The sequence below is a fragment of the Trachypithecus francoisi genome, unplaced genomic scaffold, assembly GCF_009764315.1.
Source record: "Trachypithecus francoisi isolate TF-2019V2 unplaced genomic scaffold, Tfra_2.0 Lachesis_group10, whole genome shotgun sequence".
NCBI classification, from domain to species: domain Eukaryota; kingdom Metazoa; phylum Chordata; class Mammalia; order Primates; family Cercopithecidae; genus Trachypithecus; species Trachypithecus francoisi.
Genome location: NW_022681455.1, coordinates 36296594 through 36319348, shown reverse-complemented (window position 1 = coordinate 36319348; position 22755 = coordinate 36296594). Strand labels below are relative to the sequence as shown.

General features: G+C 49.6%; 1 protein-coding gene across 2 annotated transcripts; it reads left to right on the top strand.

Annotated features, from left to right (window-relative positions):
• The first annotated feature begins 904 nt into the window (after positions 1 to 904).
• Positions 905 to 22400, top strand: BNIP5 (BCL2 interacting protein 5). Of its 2 annotated transcripts, none has more exons than XM_033216967.1 (12): positions 905 to 1081; positions 7416 to 8029; positions 9457 to 9573; positions 11106 to 11170; positions 11449 to 11686; positions 12753 to 12884; positions 13911 to 13972; positions 14565 to 14805; positions 15648 to 15779; positions 16876 to 16940; positions 18472 to 18726; positions 20717 to 22349. In XM_033216967.1, exons 2-12 carry the CDS (start codon positions 7420 to 7422, stop codon positions 20750 to 20752), a joined length of 1953 nt encoding a protein of 650 aa, XP_033072858.1. In that variant the 5' UTR covers positions 905 to 1081; positions 7416 to 7419; the 3' UTR covers positions 20753 to 22349. The 2 variants fall into 2 exon arrangements, with proteins under 2 accessions (XP_033072858.1, XP_033072859.1); XM_033216968.1 differs by having other exon boundaries at positions 915 to 1081; positions 13914 to 13972; positions 20717 to 22400.
• Positions 22401 to 22755: the final 355 nt, after the last annotated feature.

Below are 22755 nucleotides of genomic sequence, written 5' to 3'. Positions count from 1 at the left end.
GTCTCGCTCTGTCACCCAGTCTGGAGTACAGTGGCGTGATCTCAGCTCACTACAACCTCTGCCTCCTGGGTTCAAGTGACTTTTCTGCTTCAGCCTTCCGAGTAGCTGGGATTACAAGTGTCTGCCACCACACCCGGCTAATTTTTGTATTTTTAGTAGAGATGGAGTTTCACCATGTTGGCCAGGCTGGTCTCAAACTCCTGACCTCATGTGATCCGCCTGTCTTGGCCTCCCAAAGTGCTGGGATTATAGGCATGAGCTACCGTGCCCAGCCTTTGCTTTCTTTTTAATAAAACTAGTTTTTCTTTTCTGATTATAAACATGTATTTACACTCTATTTTTTAAAATAAGGCATTACAGAAAGTGGAAATCTCACTTTTTAGGACTTCTTAGAATGTTCTCTCAAGATCCATGGCAACCCTTCCCTGGCGTAGCAGATCCGGAGCACGTGGCTCTTGTGGGCTCTTCCTTCTGGGTTGTCTCTAGGTCAAGGGACATATCCCATCGCTGACCTTTCTTTCTAGGTACCCACTAATCTTCAAAGATAACTGAGGGACGTTGTAAAGGCAATAAAGCTACCTCCACTTTCTTCCCCTAACCTGTGTTTCCCATTAAGGCTTGTTTTCAACTCTACAGGTGGGGCTTTCCCCAGCCAGACCTTAGGTTATTTTCTGAGCTTTGGTTTCTTATTGAGGTTTGGGTGCAATAAGGAAGTTGTCAAGTGAAACTGTTTTTTCCAGGGTAGCTGAGCTAAGCCTCTTATCATTGGAGGAGCGGGGAGCAGCCCTGGGATGGGTGGTAACAGGTGGAGGCAGGTGAGCCAGCCCATGGCTCTCTGGATTGGCTGCCATGAGCTCAGCTCCTGGGAGATACTATATATATGGATGGCCAAAACATCTTCTGAGACACTCAGAAAATTGCCAGCATCAAAGTCGTGGCATCTTCTCCCTGGGAGAGCTGGGTCTGACCTCTCATTGGACACAACTTCCAGCTGACAGGGAGGAGAGCCTAACACAGAGACCTCTTGTCTGAAGATCCCAGCCCCGGGTGTTCAGGACAAAAGCGATTTCTGTGGTCCAAGGTTGGTTGAACAATAACCTCTCCTTTAGGGGCTGGAGCAGTGGGTATGTATCTCGGGGTCCTCAGAGGAGTTTAGTCCTGGGAGTCAAACCAAGAGTCCAGTTCCAATTCTGCTTCCAGCATACTGGGCCCTCCCAGAGAGGCAGCAGGGGTGGAGGTGGGGGAATCAGTTTTCTTATGTCTAAAAAGATGAAGCAGGGTTCAGTGACATTATCTCAATGGGGTGTTTCTCAAAGAGCTCTGGGTTCACTTGGACTTAAAACTCTGTATTCAGGCCGGGCGCGGTGGCTCAAGCCTGTAATCCCAGCACTTTGGGAGGCCGAGACGGGCGGATCACAAGGTCAGGAGATCGAGACCATCCTGGCGAACACGGTGAAACCCCGTCTCTACTAAAAAAAAATACAAAAAACTAGCCGGGCGAGGTGGCGGGCGCCTGTAGTCCCAGCTACTCGGGAGGCTGAGGCAGGAGAATGGCGTAAACCCGGGAGGCGGAGCTTGCAGTGAGCTGAGATCCAGCCACTGCACTCCAGCCTGGGCGACAGAGCAAAACTCCGTCTCAAAAAAAAAAAAAAAAAAAAAAAAAACTCTGTATTCAAGCCCCATCCTGTTTATTAGCCGGCACTCTGAGCAAGGAACTTCACTTCCTTGGGCCTCAGTTTTCTTGTCTGTAGGATGGGGCAGCATTACATAGCTCACCTGCTAGTTTCCCTATAGGATGTGGTAGAGGTCGAGTTCTAGACTTTATGTGAAGGTACATGAGGGAACCCCTGATAAATGGGAGGTGTTATTATTACCTATGGTTGAATTAAGATTCTACGAGTTTTAAGGTTTCGGAAGTTAGTCCAAGAATGGGGAGATCTTATTTAAAAAACTCATGGTCTACTGCTTTCTTGGATGGGAATTTAGAGGCTGGGGGTGGATTATAACCCACAGTCCTGACCGACTCCTCACGCAATGTTGCATTGCCCGTGGTCTTGGATAGAGGACAGAATGGGGTGGGGAGGGCATGGGTATCTATACCTAGGCACACGTGATTGTGTGACTCTGTGTGCACAGGTCACTGTAGGCGTGTATGTGAATGTGGTTATTTCCATCAGTGTGAAAGAGCAGGTTTCTCCCCTCTAAGTCCGTATGTGTGTGCATGTGTATCTATGCTTACATGAGGCCATTTGGTATAGAGTAGAGAAGATAGGATTTGAATTGGGAGAAGTGAATTCGAGTCTCAGCTCTCTGCTTCCCGGCTATGTGACCTGGGGCGTGTCTCTTAATGGTTGAGAGCTTCAGTGCACCACTGTTAGCCCATCTGAGTCACAGCCCTTGGCAAAGATGGAGTGAGATCATGTAAAGGAAAGGGCTCTCTGGACGCCGTGTGGCTGCATGAAGGTGAGCTGGTTTGGGTTTGCACATGCCTGTGTATCATTTGTTTGTTTCACGAACACCGAGAGCCTCCCAGGCTCAGGTCCCCTCTCATGGAACTTAGAGTTAGCACCGATGGCAAGTAGTGAGCTTGGTCATATAATTATTCCCTTACACTTGGGACAGGAGAAATACAGGGCGTCTTGAGTCCGTGTAGGTCTGTGGTGTGCACAAGTGTGTTCTGGTGACACGTGGATATCTGTGGTGTTGACTGTGGGTCCACGTGTGCCACACACTCTGTCCCTCAGGGTGCTGCTGTGGGTGTGCCGCAGGGTGGCTCTCTGAAGTTTCTATTGTGTGAATCATGGGTGGAAAAGGGGAGCCGCAAAGTTATCTCCATGAAAGGCACCAGAGCAGTTAGAGAGTAACGCAGCCAGGTGAAAAAATTAGCAAACAGCATAGAGATGAGGTCACTGTGCAACTTAGAAAGTAAACAATGCACAGCAGCAAGCTTGGGGAAGGCAGGCAAACTTCGTGAGCCTTCTCTGGTTCTTTGTCACTGTTGCTGGACATGTCACCAGTAAATGTCACATCTTATCAGAAGAAGTCTTGTGATCTGTAGATCACTCGGGTATTTCTGAGCTGATTTGGACTTTGCTCTGACATCCACAACAAGTTTACGAGAGCAGCTGGGTTTCCACATAGTGAGGCCGCGCTTCTGGCTTAGGGTTCCTGGTCTGGAGCATAGCCTGCGCGGGGTGGGATTCCCTGGTGGTCGGGCTGAATGTAGTTGAGCACCTGGGGCACAAAACAAAGAAGAAGAAAGGAAAGTCTTGCTTTGATAAATCCTGGATAGCAGAATTTTATACTTGGAAAGTCTTGAACGGTTTAATTTTGGCACAGGTAGGAAAGGGGAGGTTATTAGGATTAAAAGACAAGCTTCCCAGGGCTTAGAGACTTTAAAAGTCTGAGGACACACCATCCACAGAGGTTCTTCAGGGGTCTTCCTGGGGGCGTGTGGGTGTGTCTTCCCCAGTCAGCCACACTCTCTCAATCCCTGGCCCAGAACTGAAGACGATCTTTGAAACATTACAGAGGAGGAGCAGTTGGAGTGGGGGAGAGGGAGGAGAAAGCTGGACTGAGCACAGTCAAAGCCACCCAGAGAGGAAAGAGAAAAGAAGGAAGTAGGGCTGGTATCAAATGCTACAGCACGTTAGGGAGGACGAGGCATGGGAGGAGGTCACTGGATTTGGAATTAGGAAGCCTTGGGAGACCCCGGAATCTCTTCATTGGGGAAACTCTTGGATAGCAGAGGCTGGGCGTCACCCGGCCCCCTTCCTGCCTCTGGGCTGCAGCAGCAGTTGCGGGGCTCCTGGCCTTAGTTTCTCTCATCTCCCCGTGGGCTCAGGGCACCGGTTATTCCAGGGAGGGGGCGGCCAAATCACAGTAGCTTTCCTGAAAAAACGTCAGGGAAAGCATGTGCTGGTGGGATTGTGTTAATGTTCTGATCAGGAGGAGCAGCGTGTCCTTGGAATGCGTTAGGAGGATACTGCCGCCACTGGCAGTGGCGAAAACCGTTTCCATAGCAATGACAGCTCTTTAAAAGATGACTGCGTCTCTCTTCCCGTTAACTGGGTAAGGAAGCGCTGGCCCTCCGTGCGATGGGTCCCATGGAGCCAAATCTGTGCAGACGGAAGAGAGGCTGAGCTGAACAAGAGTGCCCTGGTTCTGTGGTTTTGTTAATGAACAGCTTCTCTGCCAACCCCATCCAATTTGCCCTGACCACAGGAACATATGGAAAATGCAGAGAGAACCCTGACACTGTTCAGTAAATATTTCTGGCTTGGCTTACTTTTCTTTAAATATGATCTTAAATCACATAGAACTTCAACCTAAATTTATCTTCTTTTAAGACCATGTGCTTCTGAAGAGACAGCAGATGCAGGGGAATGGAACATTGCTGTCATCACTGTGTACTCACATCCTTATTCCTGCACATTCAGAGAAGACCAGAATATTCCCTCTGGAGGCACACAGTGCATCTCGTTCATGATTGTATCCCTAGCACCGAGCATAATTTCTGGTGCAGAGTGGGTGCTTATTAAATGTTTGTTGAGAGAAATAAGTGAGAACAAACATAAATATTTTCCTCTGTGACTTCTCCTTATCCTACCCCGTGTTGTCTTCAGAAACACAACCGTAAGGCAGCCAGTCTCTGAGTCTTTCAGGAATATTAGTGAATTTCCATATAAGGTACAGATACATATTGCAAAAAGTTTCTATGTAGCCCAGATGTTCCTTTTAAGGAACATTAAATAACAAATAAGTCCTTTTAAATTGCCTGCCTCCACCCCGGCCTGATTTCTCATTTCCTCCAAGGTCATCCACGTGTGGACACTTGGCTCCAATGGCCTCTGGCCTCGGCGACCTGGGGCTGCAATACCGTCTGGTTTCCTTCCCAGATGGGTGCTTGGAGGAGGGAAGGCATCCCAAATGTTCATGTCACCTTCAAATATGTGTGTTCCCATTCCTTTTCTTCTTTCTCTGTATCTTCTTCACTTTCCTGTGGATCCCACACATAAGAAATTGCAATTATAGATTCTTATTTTTGCCTCTAAGCTGAGCATAGCAATAGAATACATTTTAGAGTCATCCCATACCACTAAACATTACTTGGTCAATGCATGCTAAAGCTGTAATGACAAATTAGAGCAGGCAACCTGTGGTCCTAAACTCCACAGGACTCTCCAGGGGCTCAGGTTTGGCATTCAAAACCATATTTTATTTTTCTTTTACCTTCCACTGAAGGGAAGAGGCCTTCTGAACAACTCTGGAAAAATTGGAAAGCCCCAAGAGTTTTAGATTAAATTAAAGACACACACATGAAGTGCACTGCCCACACCCAGGCCTGCTTGAAATGCTGCCCGGGAGGGAAAGGGTTTTTTTTTGTCATTTTCCATTGGCCGCTGCTTCATTCTGGATGGAGAATGGAAGAGCCCCTGCTGCTCCAAGATGAAATTGGCCTGAAAGCAGTGATTTCATGTTAACTACACATCCAAAGATACCTTATGTGTTGTGCCATTTACTAAATGTGTTATACATCTATGCATTTGTTTAATAAGTGCTTATTGAGTAGCAGTGATATGCTAGATAATAAGTGCTTATTGAGTAGCAGTGATATGCTAGACATTGTTCTAGGCACTCAAAGATAGAAGACCTAGCAAAATAGACACAGGAGATGGAGAGAGACTCAGACAGGAAACAACTAAACACATAAAGACAGGACATTGCATACCACCAGCCCATAGGGTAGGAGGGGAAATGGTGTGCTGATGGGAAGTGGGCAGGGAGGGCCTCGATGGGAAGCTGACAGTTGAGTACAGCCCCAAAGGAAGTGAGGGAACAAACCATGAACAAACTCATTCTTTCCATGAGGGAAGAATGTTCTAGAAAGAGGGATTGGCCAGTGTGAAGGCGCTGAGGCGGGCGGGCCTGAAGGACAGCAAGCAGGGCTGTGTGCATGGAGTGGAGTGAGAGAGACGTGGTCAGAGGGGTGATGGAGGCTGGTACGTGTGGGACATGCCTGCTGCTGTAAAGACTTTTAAGTGAAAGGGGACCCTTGGAAGAAGGGAAGTAACTTTTGTTTTAAAAGCCCCCATAGCTGCAAAGTGGAGAAGTTACTGGGGAGGGCAAGAGGAGAGCAGGGAAGTCAGTTAGGAGGTGGTGATAACAGTTCAGGTGAGTGCAGATGGGGACCTAGAGACCACAGGGGGCTGTCGGGGTGAGGACAGGCTCTATGTGAGTGAGGCCAACAGGCTCTGCTGATGGGTGGATGTGGGAGTAAAAGAAAGAAAGGAGGCCGGGCGCAGTGGCTCATGCCTGTAATCAGCACTTTGAGAGACGGGGGTAGGTTGATTGCTTGAGCCCGGGAGTTTGAGACCAGCCCAGATAAACACAGCAAGACCCCATATCTATTTTCTAAATAAAATTATTTATTTTTTAAAAAAAGAAAGAAGTCGGGGTGACTTGACATTTTTGGCTTGAGCAGCTGGAAGAAAAGAGTTGCCACTGACGGTGCTGCCTCATGGAATATTCACGACAGCCTGTGAGAGAGGGCAGGGCTCGGGCATGCTTCCGATGAGAACGCGGGGCCAGAAAAGGTGCCTGAGCTGCCCAAAGTCCCAAGGCTAGTGAGGGGCAGGACTAGGCCTCTGGCTCCGGCTGTATTCGTTTTCCATTGCTACTATAACAAAAGCCCCCAGACCCAGTGGCTTTGGACAAGATGAATTAATTATCATGCAGTTCTGGAGAAGTCCCAAATCAGTCTTGATAGACTAAAACCTAGATGTGGACAGGGCTACGTTCCTTTCAGGGGCTCTGGAGGTGCAGCTGACCAGCCCTGAGATCTGAGCACGATCTTCCTGTGGTCCAGTTTTATCCTCTGGAAAATAAGAATAATGACCCCCATTCCCCGAGGGTTTTGGGGGAATTGGCACAAGACAACAGCTTTGAGAAATTGTTGACATGGGAAGTTGACACTACTCACGTTAGCAGGCAGGGTGAATGGGTCCACTGGTCAGTGCCGGGAGCCAACTTCGGCGTGCCCAGGAGGCCTCTGCTGAGGGAGCTGTTGGGCCGGGCAAGGTGGCTCATGCCTGTAATCCCAGCACTTTGGGAGGCCGAGGCGGGTGGATCACCTGAGGTCAGGAGTTCAAGACCAGCCTGGTCAACATGGTGAAACCCCATCTCTACTAAAAATACAAAAATTAACCAGGTGTGGTGGCGGACACCTGTCATTCCAGCTACTTGGTAGGCTGAGGCAGGAGAATCACTTGAAGCCAGGAGGTAGAGGTTGCAGTGAGCTGAGATTATACCACTGCACTCCAGCCTGGGCAACAGACCGAGCCTCCGTCATAAAAACAAAAACAAAACAAAAACAAAAACAAAAAAACTAAGGGAGCTGTTTGTTTTCATTGTAGCCCGATGGAGAATCCAAGGTGCCCAAGGAAGCCCCTGGCGGAGAGGAAAGCCAGGTCTCTGGACAGGCCGCTGGCCCCCGGGAAAGGCTTGGAGCCGTGGGACTGCCATTGCCTCTCCCTGCCCACTGCCCCCTCCAGGAAGGCGCTTCACTGGGCAACCAGTGATTGGGCCAGCCATTCAGACAGCCCAGCTCCGTCTGCAGAGGCTCACTGCACCACCGCTGCAGCCCCCACTCCCGAGGAGGCCGGAGAGTTTCTCCCCAGTGAGCAGAGGCCTTCGCAAGACACCAAGAAGGGGTGGCTGAAGACGGTGCTGAACTTCTTCGTGAGGACGGGCCCTGAGGAGCCCAGAGAAAAGGCCAGCAGGAGGCCAAGGGGGAAGGAGGGCCTCTCCCAGCCTCTGGAGCCCCTGGAAGCAGCAGGGGAGCCAGCCCTCAGGAAGAGAGCCCACCACGACAAGAAGGCCAGTCGCAAGAAGCAAGGTCACAAGAAACATGCGGCCGAGGTGACTAAGGCAGCTCAAGACCAGGATGCCAGAGGCCAAGAGGAAGGGTTGTCCAAGGCGGCTGTTGCCTCACGCTCTGGGGAGGCTGACCTGGGCCCAGCTCGCAGGGGTGAGTGGACCGTGCCTGTTCCTATGGAAACCCCTAGGGTGCTCTAAACTTGCTCCAGGAGCCTCTCCACAGAGTGACAAGAATAGTCAGGGGCCGCACCGCTGTGACTTCCTTCCTTCCTTCCTTCCTTCCTTCCTTCCTTCCTTTCTTCCTCCCTCCCTCCCTCCTTCCCTCTCTCCCTCCTTTCCTTCCTTCCTTCCTCCCTCCGCACCACTGTGAATCCTTCCTTCCTTCCTTCCTTCCTTCCTCTCCTCCTCCTCCTTCTTCTTCCTTTCTTCTTTTCTTTCTCTCTCTCTTCCATTCTTTATCTCTTCCTTTCTTGCTTGCTTGCTTTTTTTTTTGACGGAGTCTCTGTCTGTCGCCCAGGCTAGAGTGCAGTGGCCGGATCTCGGCTCACTGCAAGCTCCGCCTCCCGGGTTCACGACGTTCTCCTGCCTCAGCCTCCCGAGTAGCTGGGACTACAGGCGCCCGCCACCATGCCTGGCTAATTTTGTATTTTTTAGTGGAGACAGGGTTTCACCATGTTGGCCAGGCTGGTCTTGAACTCCTGGACTCCAGTGATCCACGGGCGTGGCCCCCCAACATGCTGGGATTAGGTGTGAGCCACCACGCCTGGCCCACTGTGACATTTCTTTGAGGTAGAACAGCACCACAGCTGAGCGCTCCAAGGAAAACCACTTGCAGTGCCGCCGTTCACAAGCTGTGTGGCCCAGGGAGGTAGGTTTCCTCTCTGAGCCTCAACTTTATTCATGGATAAAATGAAGATAAATAGTTACCGTCTCATGGAGTGGCCACAGCCCACAAGGAAAGTGCTCAGTGCACAATAGCTGTTATTGCCAACTCCTCTAGTTTCAGGAGCACAGACCTAGGAGAAATGAGAAGGCAGGGAGTCAGGTGGGGAGGGAAGCCCTATTCCCACCCCACTGGTGCTTATGTGCTTCTGGCTGCTGCTTCCAGGCCTTGGTTCTAGACTTGGCTCCATCAGGAGTAAACTTGCTGTGTGACCTTGAGCTTGAGCTGCTCCCTCTGGAACTTTTGATTCCCCACAGGTAAATGAGGGTGCTGGCTCCCAAGGTGCCTTCCTATTCTGCCTCGCAAGGCTCTGGAGCTGAATACCCACTGGCACCTAGAGGGAGGGGGGCTCTACCTTGCGGCACTCAAAACTCGGTGTTTATGATGGGAAGAAGATTGAGGATTTGCAGGGAGGGGGTTAGCAAGAGAGGTGTCTTGGTGGAAGTAGCCTCTTCTCAAATAAAAACCTTAGTGGGTTTCTGGTTTTTTGGTTAGGCCTACAGCAGGCTGCAGCAGTGCCTGTTGCACTATGAGTTCTGTGCTGTTTTCTCGTGTTGATGAACAAAGTCGGGAGAATGTCACTGACACACGCACATACACACCTACATACCCGTTTGCTTTCGTCTCTATTCCAGGTGGGGAAGATTCTGATTGCCACTCCTTCCTCATCAAAGTGGATGGTGCTGGAGCTTTGGCTGTTTCTCCCCACGCCACAGGTCACCAGCAAGAAGAGGAGCTCAAAAAGCCTGATAGTGAGTCGGAATCTCTAGTGACCTTTTTGCCTCTGACTGAGGTGGCTGTTACTGAATGAGATGGATTGTTTTGAATGATTACTGAGACCTTGGATGGTGGCTCTCAAAATACATGCACTGGCCTTTCTTGCCTCTTTGGTGCTTCTGGCCACGTTTGCTTATTTTAGAATTTCACAGAAGGGAGGCTAGGGAATTGGAAAGGCTGCTGGCAAACGCTTCTGCCTTATGTGTTAATGAAAACGGAACTTTTCTTAGTCTTTTAAAATGTATTTTACTTTAAAAAATATATAGAAGAGTGAAAAGTATAGTTCAATGCTTTGTATACTCACAGTTGTTTACACTCTGCCACAACTTGTATACTCATAGTTGTTTACACTCTGCCAGTTTGCTTTGTGTGCGTATCACTTTGTTGCTGAATCATTTTGGAGTAAATCATGCTTCATCCCTAAATACTTAAACATGTATCTCCAAAAAATAAGTACAGTCTCACACAAAACCACAATACCAAGAATGCTCCTAATAAATTGAGAATAATCCCCTATTCATCTAATTCCCTGTAAAAAAGATGAGCATATTTTATAATATGTGAAATGAAGGAGCTATACATGTGTCAAAGAATAACTAAAAGGCATTGAGTTAGTCATTTTGCAGCTAATTGTTTTCTTACATGAGAGGGAACCAGCTGGTAGCTGAGTCAAGCAACAAAAGCCAAACAATTTATAAGTGAGAGGGAAGTGAGAGAGGGAAGTTAGGAGTATTAAAAAAAAAAAAAAAAAAAAAAGGCAAACCCACAGACAGCCTCGGAACAGGGAACCTTGTTTGCATCTCTTTTCACGTAAACTCATCAGCTGGTACCTATCAGAGGACAGTGTGGGCACATTGTCCTTGAAAAGGCTGACCGGAGTATCAAAGGAAACCATTTCCATCATCAGTGGCTTCTCTGTGCAGACATGGGGGTGTGGCTGAGGCATCAGCATGGCAGGCTCTCTCTGTGTCATGCCTGCTGATGTCCTTTCATCCTCCACCTTAGTGAGGCCAGGTATCCACCATTTTCCCACTGGAATTTTGCAGGTTGGAAGATCAGCATTAGCCTTGCAAGGTGTTCTCAAGCCCAGTCCCTCATATGACAGCCTGACAGCCTTCTGGGGGAGGCAGGACAAAGATTATGACCCACATTTCACTGGGCGAGATAAAGGCCCAGAGAGATTAAGAAACTTATTCAAGGTCACACAGCTTACTGAACCCAAAGTAGATGTTCCGAGATCTGTGACTTTCACAGGAAACAGTGGGGCACAAGTTGAATGCCTAAAGGGCTGACCTGAAATTTCCTGCATGAAGTGTCATGGTTTGGCTCAGTGCCTTCCCCGTGGATCTTCCCACCTTCTCTCAGAAGGACCTGCCCCTGGGATGTGGCACTTTCCCTCCACTGTGTGGCCTAAAGAGTTGTTTAAGAGAACTGTCCAAGACGGTCATTTAGAAGGAGTTGTCTGTGCATTTAGAAACAATAACCGGATGCATTTGCTTTCTTCCAGAGGATGCTATCATTCAGATGATTGTGGAATTGCTCAAAAGAGTGGGAGACCAGTGGGAAGAAGAGGTGAGGAGTAAACTTTGCAGGCCTCCAGGGGCTCTCTGCCTTCTCCTCCTCCTCTGTCAAGCTCCACCTGTCCTTACAGGCCGGGCTCTAGTCCCTTCCTTCCCTGAAGCCTCCTTCTGCAGCTTCAGAAGTCAGCCCTCCCCCTGCTCTGGCCTCTGCTGCCTCCCCTCTCCTGGGGCCATCCTGCAGCTTGGCTACTCTTCACTTTGCATCCAGAGAGCTTTCCCCCTCTCCTCAATATCATGAACCTGACTCAGTTTTTCTCCTCTCCCCAACAGCAATCTCTGATCTCACAGCTGGGGGTGGCCCTGCCAAACCCAGCACTAGCTGTTAGGAAGCAATCCCAAGAGAAAAAGACAAGCCTCAAGAGCACCTTTTCTCTTAAGAAACACGGCTCCGAGGAGGCCAAGAGGAGGGCCGCAGATGTGTCCAGTCCAGAGGCCCGGCCACCCAAGAAGTCCAGCTTTCTGCCCCTGTGTGTTGGCGGCCATCGGCCTTCCGTCTCCAGCAGCTATGGTGAGCAGGCTCTGCAGTTGCCATAGCAACCCTGCAGCTGCCTCCAGCTCTGGAACCTTCCCCGGGGATGGAATTGGCCACTTTAAAGGTTACATTGCGCCTGGTCTGACTTTTGCACTCTGCCCTGAGCGGTGTGAGGATGACTGTGGGAAGAGAGAAAGAATGCCAGCGGGTCACCTCCACACACAAAACCTCAGCGAGGTCTAGGCAACCCCAATAAGCCCTTGATGGAAATTATGTTCCGTGATTCCCCAACCATCCACATTTCTTGGCTGCCTCAGCTTCTGCACCCTGGCAGGGAGGGGAGTAGTGTGTGCAGGAAGGAGCTGGAGCAGGGGAGGCAGGAGACCTGGGTTCTAGCATATTGTCTATGTCATTCCCCATCTTTGTGCCTCAGTTTCTTCACCTGTAAAGTGAGACATTTTCCTGCTGCATATCTATAACTCAATCAGTCCTCACAGCCATCAGATGAAGTACAACTATTATTCCCACCTTACAGATGAAGGGACTGAGGCTTTGGGAGGTAAAACAATGTGTTCAAGGTCACGTGGCCCATGGATGATGGGGCCAGAGCTACAGGGGGAAAGGATCAGACGAGTCATTTCTTCCTGGGCATCAGGGAGAAGAGGCCATCCTGTTAGGTCATCCTGGCCAGGAGACTTTACATCTTAGAAAGGAGGGGTGATGCTTAACACCAAAGAGGGGAATTTCAGGCCATGTGGGAGACATTTTCATGCAGGGGGATTCTGGCTGTGATTCATTGATACATGTCATGGGACATGACAGGCCTCTACTATTCAACTTGTGGATCAAGTCAAAACGGTGGAGGGAGGAGAGGGCAACAAAGCCCAGGAAAGCCAGTTCTATGGAAGCACAAAGGGATAAGGGAGCTTGGTTTGGGCCAGTAAATCAGAGACACAGCCCTGCCCAGCAGCTGTCTTCCAGCCCCATAAGGCCTTAGTGTGATCCAGCCCCAGAACCCACTTTAGAGTCTGTGCTAGCTTTTGTGCATAGTTGACAGCCGCAGACGGACAAAACACACCCCCTTTTTCCTTCTGCTTCTCAGGCTTGGAAGAGCCTGAAGTCCAGGAGGCTCCACCTACAGAGGCTGGGGCTGCAGGTCCCTTCGTGCTTCCCACCCCATCAGAGAGCTGGGGACCTGGAGAGGAGCTTCAGCTGGACAGAGCCTCGGAATACAGTCAGTACTCCTCTCCTTTTCTCAGACACCCCTTGCAAAATTTCTGCTCTGACTCCCCTACTTGCAAAGAGACACTGAGCCAGAGAGAGGCAGTGACCTGTCCAGACCTCCCTTTGAGTACAGCAGGCTGGGAGGCAGCTTGGGGCCCAGAGCCCAGGCCCAAGCCAGGCTGCCTGACTAAACCTCGATAAATGGCAATAGTGTTGGTGCTCGCCCTGATGAGGCAGACAGGACGCAATGGGAGGCCCACAACAAGTGCTCAGCCAATGGGGTGATCTTATGGACCTGGGTTTGAGTCTGGGCTCTGACCCCTTTGAGCCGTGTGGACTTGGGCAAGTTACTTCATCTCTGGTCTCAGTTTCTTCATCTGTGAAATGGGGACAGCAAGTACCTACTTTCTAGAATTGTCAGCAGCATTTAGGACAGCCCCTGTCTTGGACAGCGGCTAGTACGTGTTAGGTGCCATTTGTCGCTCTTATTGTCATTGTTGGGTGACCCAGCTTGAGAGCAGAGCTCAGAAGTAAAGAGGATAGGGAGGGGTAGGAGCCTTAGGAGGGAAGCTCAGCTAATGGCAGCTGCCATCGCTGTAATTATTATTCTACCACTGGCAGAGCCAGGCCTAGAAATATATATATATATATAAAATCACTGGCAGGTCTGGAAAGACCTGGAAAGATCTCTGCCCCCTACCCCCTGCCATTCTGCCTTGTTCGCTTTTCATAGAAAATATGCCTTGAAGGGGGATTCTGCCTGGACAGGGAGAAGGTGCAGAGTGAGGGCACCTGTAGGGAAGGGGCCTTTCCAGATGGCCCTGAGGGGCTCCTCCTGGGCGTCTGTTTAGAGGCCCTCATCGGTAAAGTGAATATGTATCCCATGAAACCAGCTCCACCCTCAGGCCACCTCTGGCAGCTCTTTAGCCCCCTGGAGAATCACCCAGGGAACCACCAGGGCATTAGGAAATGAAGACTGACCACAGAAGAGCTTTTCTAGCACCGAAGTGTAACCATGCCTGTTGATCTTTTTCAGAAGAATTCATTCAGAAGATCATTTCCATGCTCCAAGATTTGGAAGAACAGCGGGGGGAGGAGGTGAGGAAGACGCTCCCTACCTAACCCTGACCTCACTGTGGGCTCCCCAACCCTGCCTTCCCTGTCCTTGCCGCACTCTTCTGTGTCCTGCCAAAGCCCTACTCCAGGCCCTCTTTTTTTTTTTTGGAGACGGAGTCTTGCTCTGTTGCTCAGGCTAAAGCACAGTGGCTCGATCACGGCTCACTGCAACCTCCACCTTCTGGGCTCCAGTGATTCTCTTGCCTCAGCCTCCTGAGTAGCTGGGACTACAGGGATGCGCCACCACACCCAGCTAATTTTTGTATTTTTAGTAGAGACAGAGTTTTACCATATTGGCCAGGCTGGTCTCGAACTCCTGACCCCTGGTGATCCACTTGCCTCAGCCTCCCAAAATGCTGGGATTATAGGCATAAGCCACTGCACCAGGACCCAGTCTCTCCTTCTTGAAGCTTCCCCAGCCCCCTCCAGACCACACATATTTCCCCAGCATTGAGCATCAACCACTCTTCTCTGGGCAATGCCTCCTAGCCCACCGTGGGTCTCTTTCCCCAGCTCACCTGAGATCTCCTCAAGGTCAGGGGCCCCGACTCAGTTTCTCTCATCTCCCCCACAGCAACCTCAAGTCCAGGAGGAAGAGGTGGGTATAGAAAACCCAGCCCCACACTGCAGAAGGAAATCTTTAGAAAAAAAGTCGAGCTTCAGGAGAGCGTTTTACCATAAGAAACACAGCTCCAAGGAACCCAGGAGACCGGGGGCAGCAGGGGCTGCCAGCCCGGAGGCCCGACGGCCCAAGAGGCCCAGCTTTCTGCCCCTGTGTGTCGGTGGCCATCGGCCCTCCACCTCCAGCAGCCTTGGTGAGCAGGCCTGGTGTTGCCATGGTAACAGAAGCTTCCTCTTGGGCAGGGCTGCTGTGTGACCTGTCTGTGGCTGACAGGCTGGCATAGTGGGGGATGTCCACTGTTGCTGAAAGCGCTGCTTATTTCCTTGCTGAGCAGAATGGGGGGTGTGGAAGTGTGGGGAGAGGTGAGGGGCCAGCTGCCAGCAGGACCCCACCCCCAGTAGCCCCTGCTCACAGCACACGCCCTCCCCTCCCTCTCCACATGCAAACACTTAACAACAAATGTGGTGGGAGATCCGTGCCGCTGTGCATCAGAATCGCCTGGCCAATTCATAGAAAAGCACAGAGACCTGGGTTTGACGAAGTAGGAGATGGTGTGGGCCTGTTTTTTCACTCCACCAAAGCATGAGGGCCACTGGTGTACAGTAATTCCCCTGACATCACAGAGTGCCTACTACGTGCTACTTGCACACATATTATCTCATTTAACCTGCTTGCAGCCCTGTGAGGTCAATCTTATCACTCCCACTTAACACTTGGAGAAAGTGAGGTTCAGACAGGCTAAGAGACCCAGAAAACCTGGCAGAGGGAAAGGGTTCGTTTGGTGGGCCCTGTTGGCACACTTGTTTTAACTGAGCCCCTCCTAGACTGAGGAGGCAGAAAGGGTTGGTGGGCAAAAGTCAGGTTTCTGGAGAAGGCCAGGAGTGCACCACGAACTCCTCTGCAGCAGAGCTGGGGACAGGAAACTCACTGAGGAGCCTGGAAACCAGCCCCCACTGATGCCCGTGCCTCCGAACATCTTGTCAGGAACGAGATTCAGCTCTCTGCAAAACACTCAACAACTCTTTTTTGCCCTAGATCCAGAAGATCTCGCGGGCCGTGAGCCCCTGCCCACAGAAGGGGAGCCAGTTGTGATCTCAGAAGCACCTTCCCAGGCCAGAGGCCACACGCCAGAAGGGGCATCTCAGCCGAATGGAACATGTGAATCTAGTCAGTACCACCCCTGCGCTTACCTGGACAGCTTCCCGGGCACTTCTCTTCCACATGGAGTTCACAGGCTGAATAGGGGAGGGTTCTGAGGAAGGAATGGGGAAGGCAGCAGGCAAAGACCCCAGGAGACGCTAGGATGGGGCAGAGGGCACAGGCTTGGCCTTAAACTGGGGCTGTTGGGGCAGAGTTGCAGGTAGAGGACACCTGTCTATTCTGTGGGATGTAATTAACACCCCCCATTCATTTGCTTGAATGTTTCATATGAAATTCCTAGCTTGTTCCAGGTCTCATAAGCAGTGGTGTGCTGACAGACAGGCTCTCCATTGGGAGGAGGATGCCCTACTTTGTAGCATTTGCAGATTTCCATGGCATAAATATTTTTACTGTGGCTGATTTCAAGCTGCTAACAGTTTGTAACAACTAGTCCACAAATTAATTAGCCTGGCATGGTGGTGTGTGCCTGTAATCCCAGCTACTCGGGAGGCTGAGGCAGGAGAATCACTTGAACCCAGGAGGCGGAGGTTGCAAAGAGCCGAGATCGCACCACTGCGCTCCAGCCTGGGTGACAGAGCGAGACTCTGTCTAAAACAAAACAAGACAACTAGTCCACAAATTTCCTGAATATTTACAGTGAACTTAGTACGAGCAGGCCATGGCACATCGCTGCTTAGAACCCAAGTGGACGGGTGCATTCCTAATGGGTCAGTAGCCCTGGCATGTCCCCTCCCTGCATTCTGATGTGCTGCTCCTCATCCAAACTCCCATTCTTGACTGTGCTACTCTGTAGCCTAGATAAGGGACACTGGGAGGCCTCAGTTTCCCACCTATCAAATGAAGCTGAATGTGGTTACAGGTGAGGCCCAGCAAGCCAAAGTCCCTTCTGTTTCTATAAAGGGAACCCAAACAAGGCTCTCACACTCCAGCTCTAGTTTAAGGCAAGAATTGTCTTGGTCCATCATAACTAATGTGTGTGCTGGGTTTTAGAGAGAAAATACTGTCTTTCCCAGGTGGATGTGTAGTTGCAGCACTTTGTTTTTGGAAGGGAACTGGGCATCACCCAGTTGACAGTCACTCAATCCTCCTTTCTTTTCCTTAGAGGAGATCATCATCCAGAAGCTTGTGGAGCTTCTCCAAGAAGTGGATGGCCAGCTGGGGCAGCAGGTAAGCACCACTCAGCACAAGCCAACCCCAGGGCCTCATCTACCCACAGCTGAGACCTGAGTTCCATCCCCAAGTCTGCACCTCTGGGCAACTTTGAGCATGTCCCTTCACCTTTCTGAGTCTCGGTTTCCTCTTTTCCAAAATGAGAGATGATTACCTCCTTGACCAAGTTTAGTGCGTATGTAGAAAGCGCCAGACATGTAGCAGATGAGGGAACTGTTTAAAATAACACAATGCTCGTGTGGCCTCCCTGCCCCAGCCAGGACCACTCCTGTCCAAATCAGCTATTAAAGTTCGGCTCATGGCCCCCATCCTTAGAAGCCTCCTCCGCCCACACCTGGCCCCACCCGCCCAGCTGATTCCATTCTCTGTGGTCTCCGGGTTCACTCTTGGTCTTGCCACACCCTTCAGCATTTATTTGGTCTCCCATTCTTTCAAGCTTGTTGATTTTCCTCCTCTGATAGGCAGTCTATAACAGAAGATTCCTCACCCTTGGAAAACACAGTCTATTTGGAGAGACAAACACAGATCACATGTGAAGAGTTCAGGTTAAAGATGAGTAATCAGCATAGCGGACGCTCTGGGTGCCTCTCTTCACCACCAGAGTGCACACTGGCCCGTCCAGCTGCCAGCTCCTGCCTCCTTGTACCTGAGGACACAGGGCCATTTTGCAACCCATGTCGGGGGCACAATTAACAGCCTCCACTTCCCCATGAGCAGCCCTCAACCAATGGCTGGTGGGAATCGGTGGATAGAGACCCCAGCTCCCTTGCTTTTGTGGGGTATAACTGAGGAACGTGTTCTCAGCTGGCTTCCAAGGAGCCCTGAGTGGATTAAGCTCCAGTTGCCACCCCTTGGGCCACCTTCCCGTTCTTGTTCCAGGTCTCCTTCTCCCATCAGCATTTCCTGGGATCATTTAATGAATAAAATGCCTGTACCCAAGTCCTTGTGTCTGGGTCTGCCTCTGGGGAACTCATTTAGTTATTAACAGAAAGGAGCTTGTTGGAGGAGGCTTAGAAGGAACTAAAACTCCTCTAACATCTACTCAGCACTAAATCGTTTCTGTAAACTCTCTCATTTCATTCCCCCTCCAATCCCCCGCCCCCAGCAATCCTGGGGCTGGGTGGATAATTTTACATTTTACAGATGACCAGAGGCTCACACACCTAGTAAGTGCAACTCAAGCATCCCAATTCTAGACTGTCATACATTTAAATAATAAAGTAAGATTACTTGTCAAATAAGGAGTAGCTAGGGTAGATGAGAAGGCTCTGTGGGGTGTTTGCTTCTGTATTATCTGAGTCTAAAGACCTGTACTTCCACCCTTGCCCTCTACTTTGTCCTGCTGCCTTGAGCTGTACCTTGCAGAACAGATTCTGAGAGGCTAGGGGCAGTGGAGGGATGTAACAAGCGGAGCTCATCCCAGGGACGAGGAGGTGCCCCGCCTGGCTGCATGGAGTTGCAGGAGGGGCAGTTGGCGGGAGGGATACTGCCAGCAACACTAATGACCTGCTTTCATTTCCACTTCCAGATCAGGCGCCACCCCAGCTTTAAGAGGTTTTTTTATGAGTTCTCGGACTCCTCCCTCAGCAAGCTGGTAGCCACCCTGCGCAGCCAGGTGGCCCACTCCTCTAAGCTGGACAGGAACCGTGCCAGGAGACTCTACCAGTTTGATGTTAGCTTAGCTAACAAATTTGCTGGCAACAACAGCCACGCCATGTGCATCCTCATGGGCCTAAGAGACCACTACAATTGCACCTGGTTCCCATACAGGGAGGACCAGCCGGTGAGAGAGGGCAGGGAAGACAATGGCGATGTGGCATAAGTGACAGCAGGCTCACAGCTGGCCTCCAGTGGGATCTATTTATTCTCCTCTCCCCTCCCCTGCTCAGTTCAGAATTTTGGGGTCTATCTCAAATGCCATCTCCTCACTGAGGCCTTCTGAGACAATTCTAAACCATGACGACCTTTTTCTTTTCTGAAACTTCACTGATTTTACTCCATAATTAGCATCTTCTTTATTTGGCTTTAGTCTTCAATTACATGTACATTTCCATGCTTTTTTGATAGAATGGCATATTGGACGGGCTATGATCTTAGCTTGCCTTGTTATTATTTTGTGGGCTTTGTTGCTTGCCTTCTCAATTCTAGGCTGTCATAAAATGTAAATAATAAACCAAGGTTATCTATCAAATAAGGGGTGGCTGAGGTAGACAAGAAGGCTCCATGGGCTGTTGGTTCTGGAAGGCTTCCAGGAGGCGATCACTCACCGACCTGGCCTTGGTTGCTTAATGAACAGCCTCTCTCCTGACGTCACCTTCACTGTTCTGAGTGCATTTATGCTTTTCCTAATAATTTCCCCTCCTCCAAGTCCCTGAGATATTCCCTTCAGAGATGATGCTTGTCACTGATTTTTTTTTTTTTTTTGAGACAGGGTCTTGCTCTGTCACCCAGGTTGGAGTGCAATGGTATAATCACTGTTCACTGTAGACTCAACCTTCCTGGGCTCAGATGATCCTCCCACCTCAGCCTCTCAAGTAGCTGGGACTACAGGTGCATGCCACCATGCCTAGCTAATTTATTATTTATTTATTTATTTATTTTTTGTATAGAGATGGGTTCTCACTATGTTGACCAGGCTGGTTTTGAACTCCTGGCCACAAGCAATCTTTCCACCTTGGCCTCCCAAGGCCAAGGTTCATGCTGGGATTATAGGCATGAGCCATCACACCTGGCCTGACTTTTAAAAAATTCTGATCTCTCATATTTTCTGGTGGACTCTGATAAAGATTTCTTCATCCTTTTCTAATTCACTTAACATAACCTGCTTACAAACATTTGACCCAGATCCACAGTGCAGAAGCCACTGAATGAAGGTGTGACTTTACAAGAATGAAATGTTCTGTTTGCTGGTATTGGACAAACAGGACCAAAGCTTCTACATCCAAGTGGTCCCCTGGGAGACCAGACCCTTCTGCGATGATGCTGCTATCACCCGAAACACTTCTGTCTTTCTTGGAATTACCTTTAGAAGCCATTTGAAAAGTCTCTCAAGAGAGCTGGCTTATTTCATCATAGTTGTATCTTGTCATTCGAATGCTCTGCTCTACGTTGGCTCATCTTCCTGGTGGGAAATCCTCCTTACCATAGACCTGTCTCTCTTCTTGGCCTCACTGTCTTCTCTGAGAGAATAAGAATGTTACAGATAATTTGCTCTCTAGGGTGGGTTAGGTAATAGCTTACAGGTTGATCTGAGTTATTTGTGAAAGATACTATAGAAACATCAGTTCTGACATCCTCAGTTGCCCTGACTCCATCTTCTGGTTTTACTAACCATTCATTCATTCATTCATTCATTCATTTAACTGGTAGCTATTGACAGCCTCCTATGTGCTTAGTTGTGCCAAGTGCTGTGAGGCTCTGTGGAAGGTTCTGCCTTCAAAGCTTCATCTGCCAATGGAAAAGACAACTGTTTGATGACAAAATTAAATAGCAACCAAATGCCAAATGAGTGGTAACTGAGGCCCATGAAGCAAGTTGGTCCTGGGAGCCTTCCAGGAGGTGGAGGTGCTGATTTTGACCTTTGAGAATGGGGAGGCTGTCTGGGGAGAAAGGATCAGGAGACCAATGTCAGCAGGAGGTGTTGCAAGAGCAAAGACCCAGAGATGGAGGCTGGGGTGGGATGTCAATGGGATAATGGGAAGTCTGTTGTTTCCAGAGTGAACCCATAAATAATTGAGCTGTGGCTAATATCTATGTTCTTTTTCTCTTCCCAGGACATCACAAGTCCTGAGATTCAAAGTCCAGATTGAAAGCTGTGTCTTGCATTCAAATTCCCTTGAACTAGCTGAATGGTTTGCAGCTTTAGCCAGGAGACCCTGAAGATGCTCTGTGGTGTCCCAATCCCTGCTTCACAAACGTGATGGAAGACAAGAGCAGACAACCATTCTGTGTCCATACCCTAGTATCTGAGAAGCACAAAGCATTCTTCCACAAGGCAAGACACAGAGGCCATGTCTGGGGAAATCAGCACTGGACTGGGAGTGAGGAGACCAGGGTTCCACCTGCTGGACCTACCCCAGAATTGCTGCGTGACCCTCCACACATCCCCACTCCTCTCCGGAATTTGGAGTCTCGAATCCCACCCAGAAGACCTACTGATATTTTCTCCGATGTTTGTTTTAACCGAGTCTAGTTTTTAAACTAAATTTTTATTTAATCTCCAACCAGAACATTCACATGCATCCAAGCAGATGTGCTTCGAAGTGTTTCCCATCATTTCTTCAGTTGACCGGCAGTTCTTCATGCTCATATGGACTTGCAGATGCCTCCCAGGAACTCTGCAGGCCCCAGATGGAAAGACCTAGAGACTGCAGACCCTTGGGCTCTCAGAAGCCTTCTAACCCTGTGTTCTGACATTCTGTGACTAGAGAAATGGAGCTGATACCTTGCACCTCTCCCATCTCATGGGATTGGCTAGGAGTCAGTGAGAAAATAAGTGTGAAGAGTTCTGAAAATTACCTAGTGCCATGTCCATGTATGTACTATAGCTTCTTTTGGGTAGTTTTCAGGAAGTGGAGGAGGGCTTCAATGGGCTAGACTGCCATGGATTGTTGCACAGGGCTGCACTGCTCAAGAGCACCATACTCCAGGAGGTGCTATTCATATCCTAGACATTGTGTGTTTGTAGATTTATGATGACAGTTTTGCAGCTGGTAGCAGTAACACGTCTTGAGAAAGGGCTGCTTTTTGTATTTGCACAAAGGTGAAGTGTGGGGGTGCCAGAGGCTTTGCCTTCTGTACAACTCAACAGTTTCAACAGCTTGACTCAGGCGTGAAATTTGCCACATGTTCATATCTATGTGCAGGAAGGACAAGACTATAGACAGACAGCCGGCACCCTTGGACACTGCCCAGAACATGTGGTCACGGGGGAAAGGGTGTTAAACCTGGATGGCAAGTGAGATCTTGTGACCCTTGGGGACATGGTATTGCCGTGTTGAACCTGCTGTCACACCATGGGGTAGGACTGGGGAGGAGGAGCAGCCTAGGGCAGAGAGGCCCTGGGTGCTTACATGGGACTGGCCTCCAACCTGAGGCACTGGCTCCATAAGCTCAATTCAGCCTATCTGGAAATCCATTTAGTTTTTATTGCTGCTTCTGAGAAGTGGGGGAGAGGTGAGCTATTTGTGGATTTGTTTTAGGCAGTGTTGACGATCACAGCACCCAAATATGAAGAGTCAGAATAAGTTATGAAATGAAGGTCAGGAACCTTTTGTACATAGTTTCTTATTCGGAATGATGTTCTTTAAGCCCTATGAATATTTGGTATGTGCTTCTGATGCTGGCATCTGAGTCTCATTTTTGTACTGTGTTATCTGAGCAAATAAAGAAATTAACTTGCACAAAGGTGTGATCTGGGTTATTCACCATGGAAGCAAGATGGATACCCACCTGCCACATCTATGACAGTCTGGTGCTTGCAAGGCTGTGGGGGTTGGCCTCCTTGTCCCTGCCTGGATCCCCTCCAGGTGTCCCATCCTTGGAGTGCCAGCTCGCTGATGCAGTAAAAAAAAAGTGTCCTGGGCCCTGGGTGTCAGGAGACTTGGGTTTTAGTCTAGCTGTCCCCAGGCTGGGTGACCCTGAGGACAAGATACTTGCCCTCCAGACCTGACATTCTACAACTCAGTGACTCTCAATGTGACAGTTCCTAGTATGTCCAGGAAAATCAGGAGCAGTACTGATTCTACCTTGTCTCTTATTAGTCCCCCAAATCTGGTATTTAAATTCTATCACTCAGAGCCAAGATAAAAAA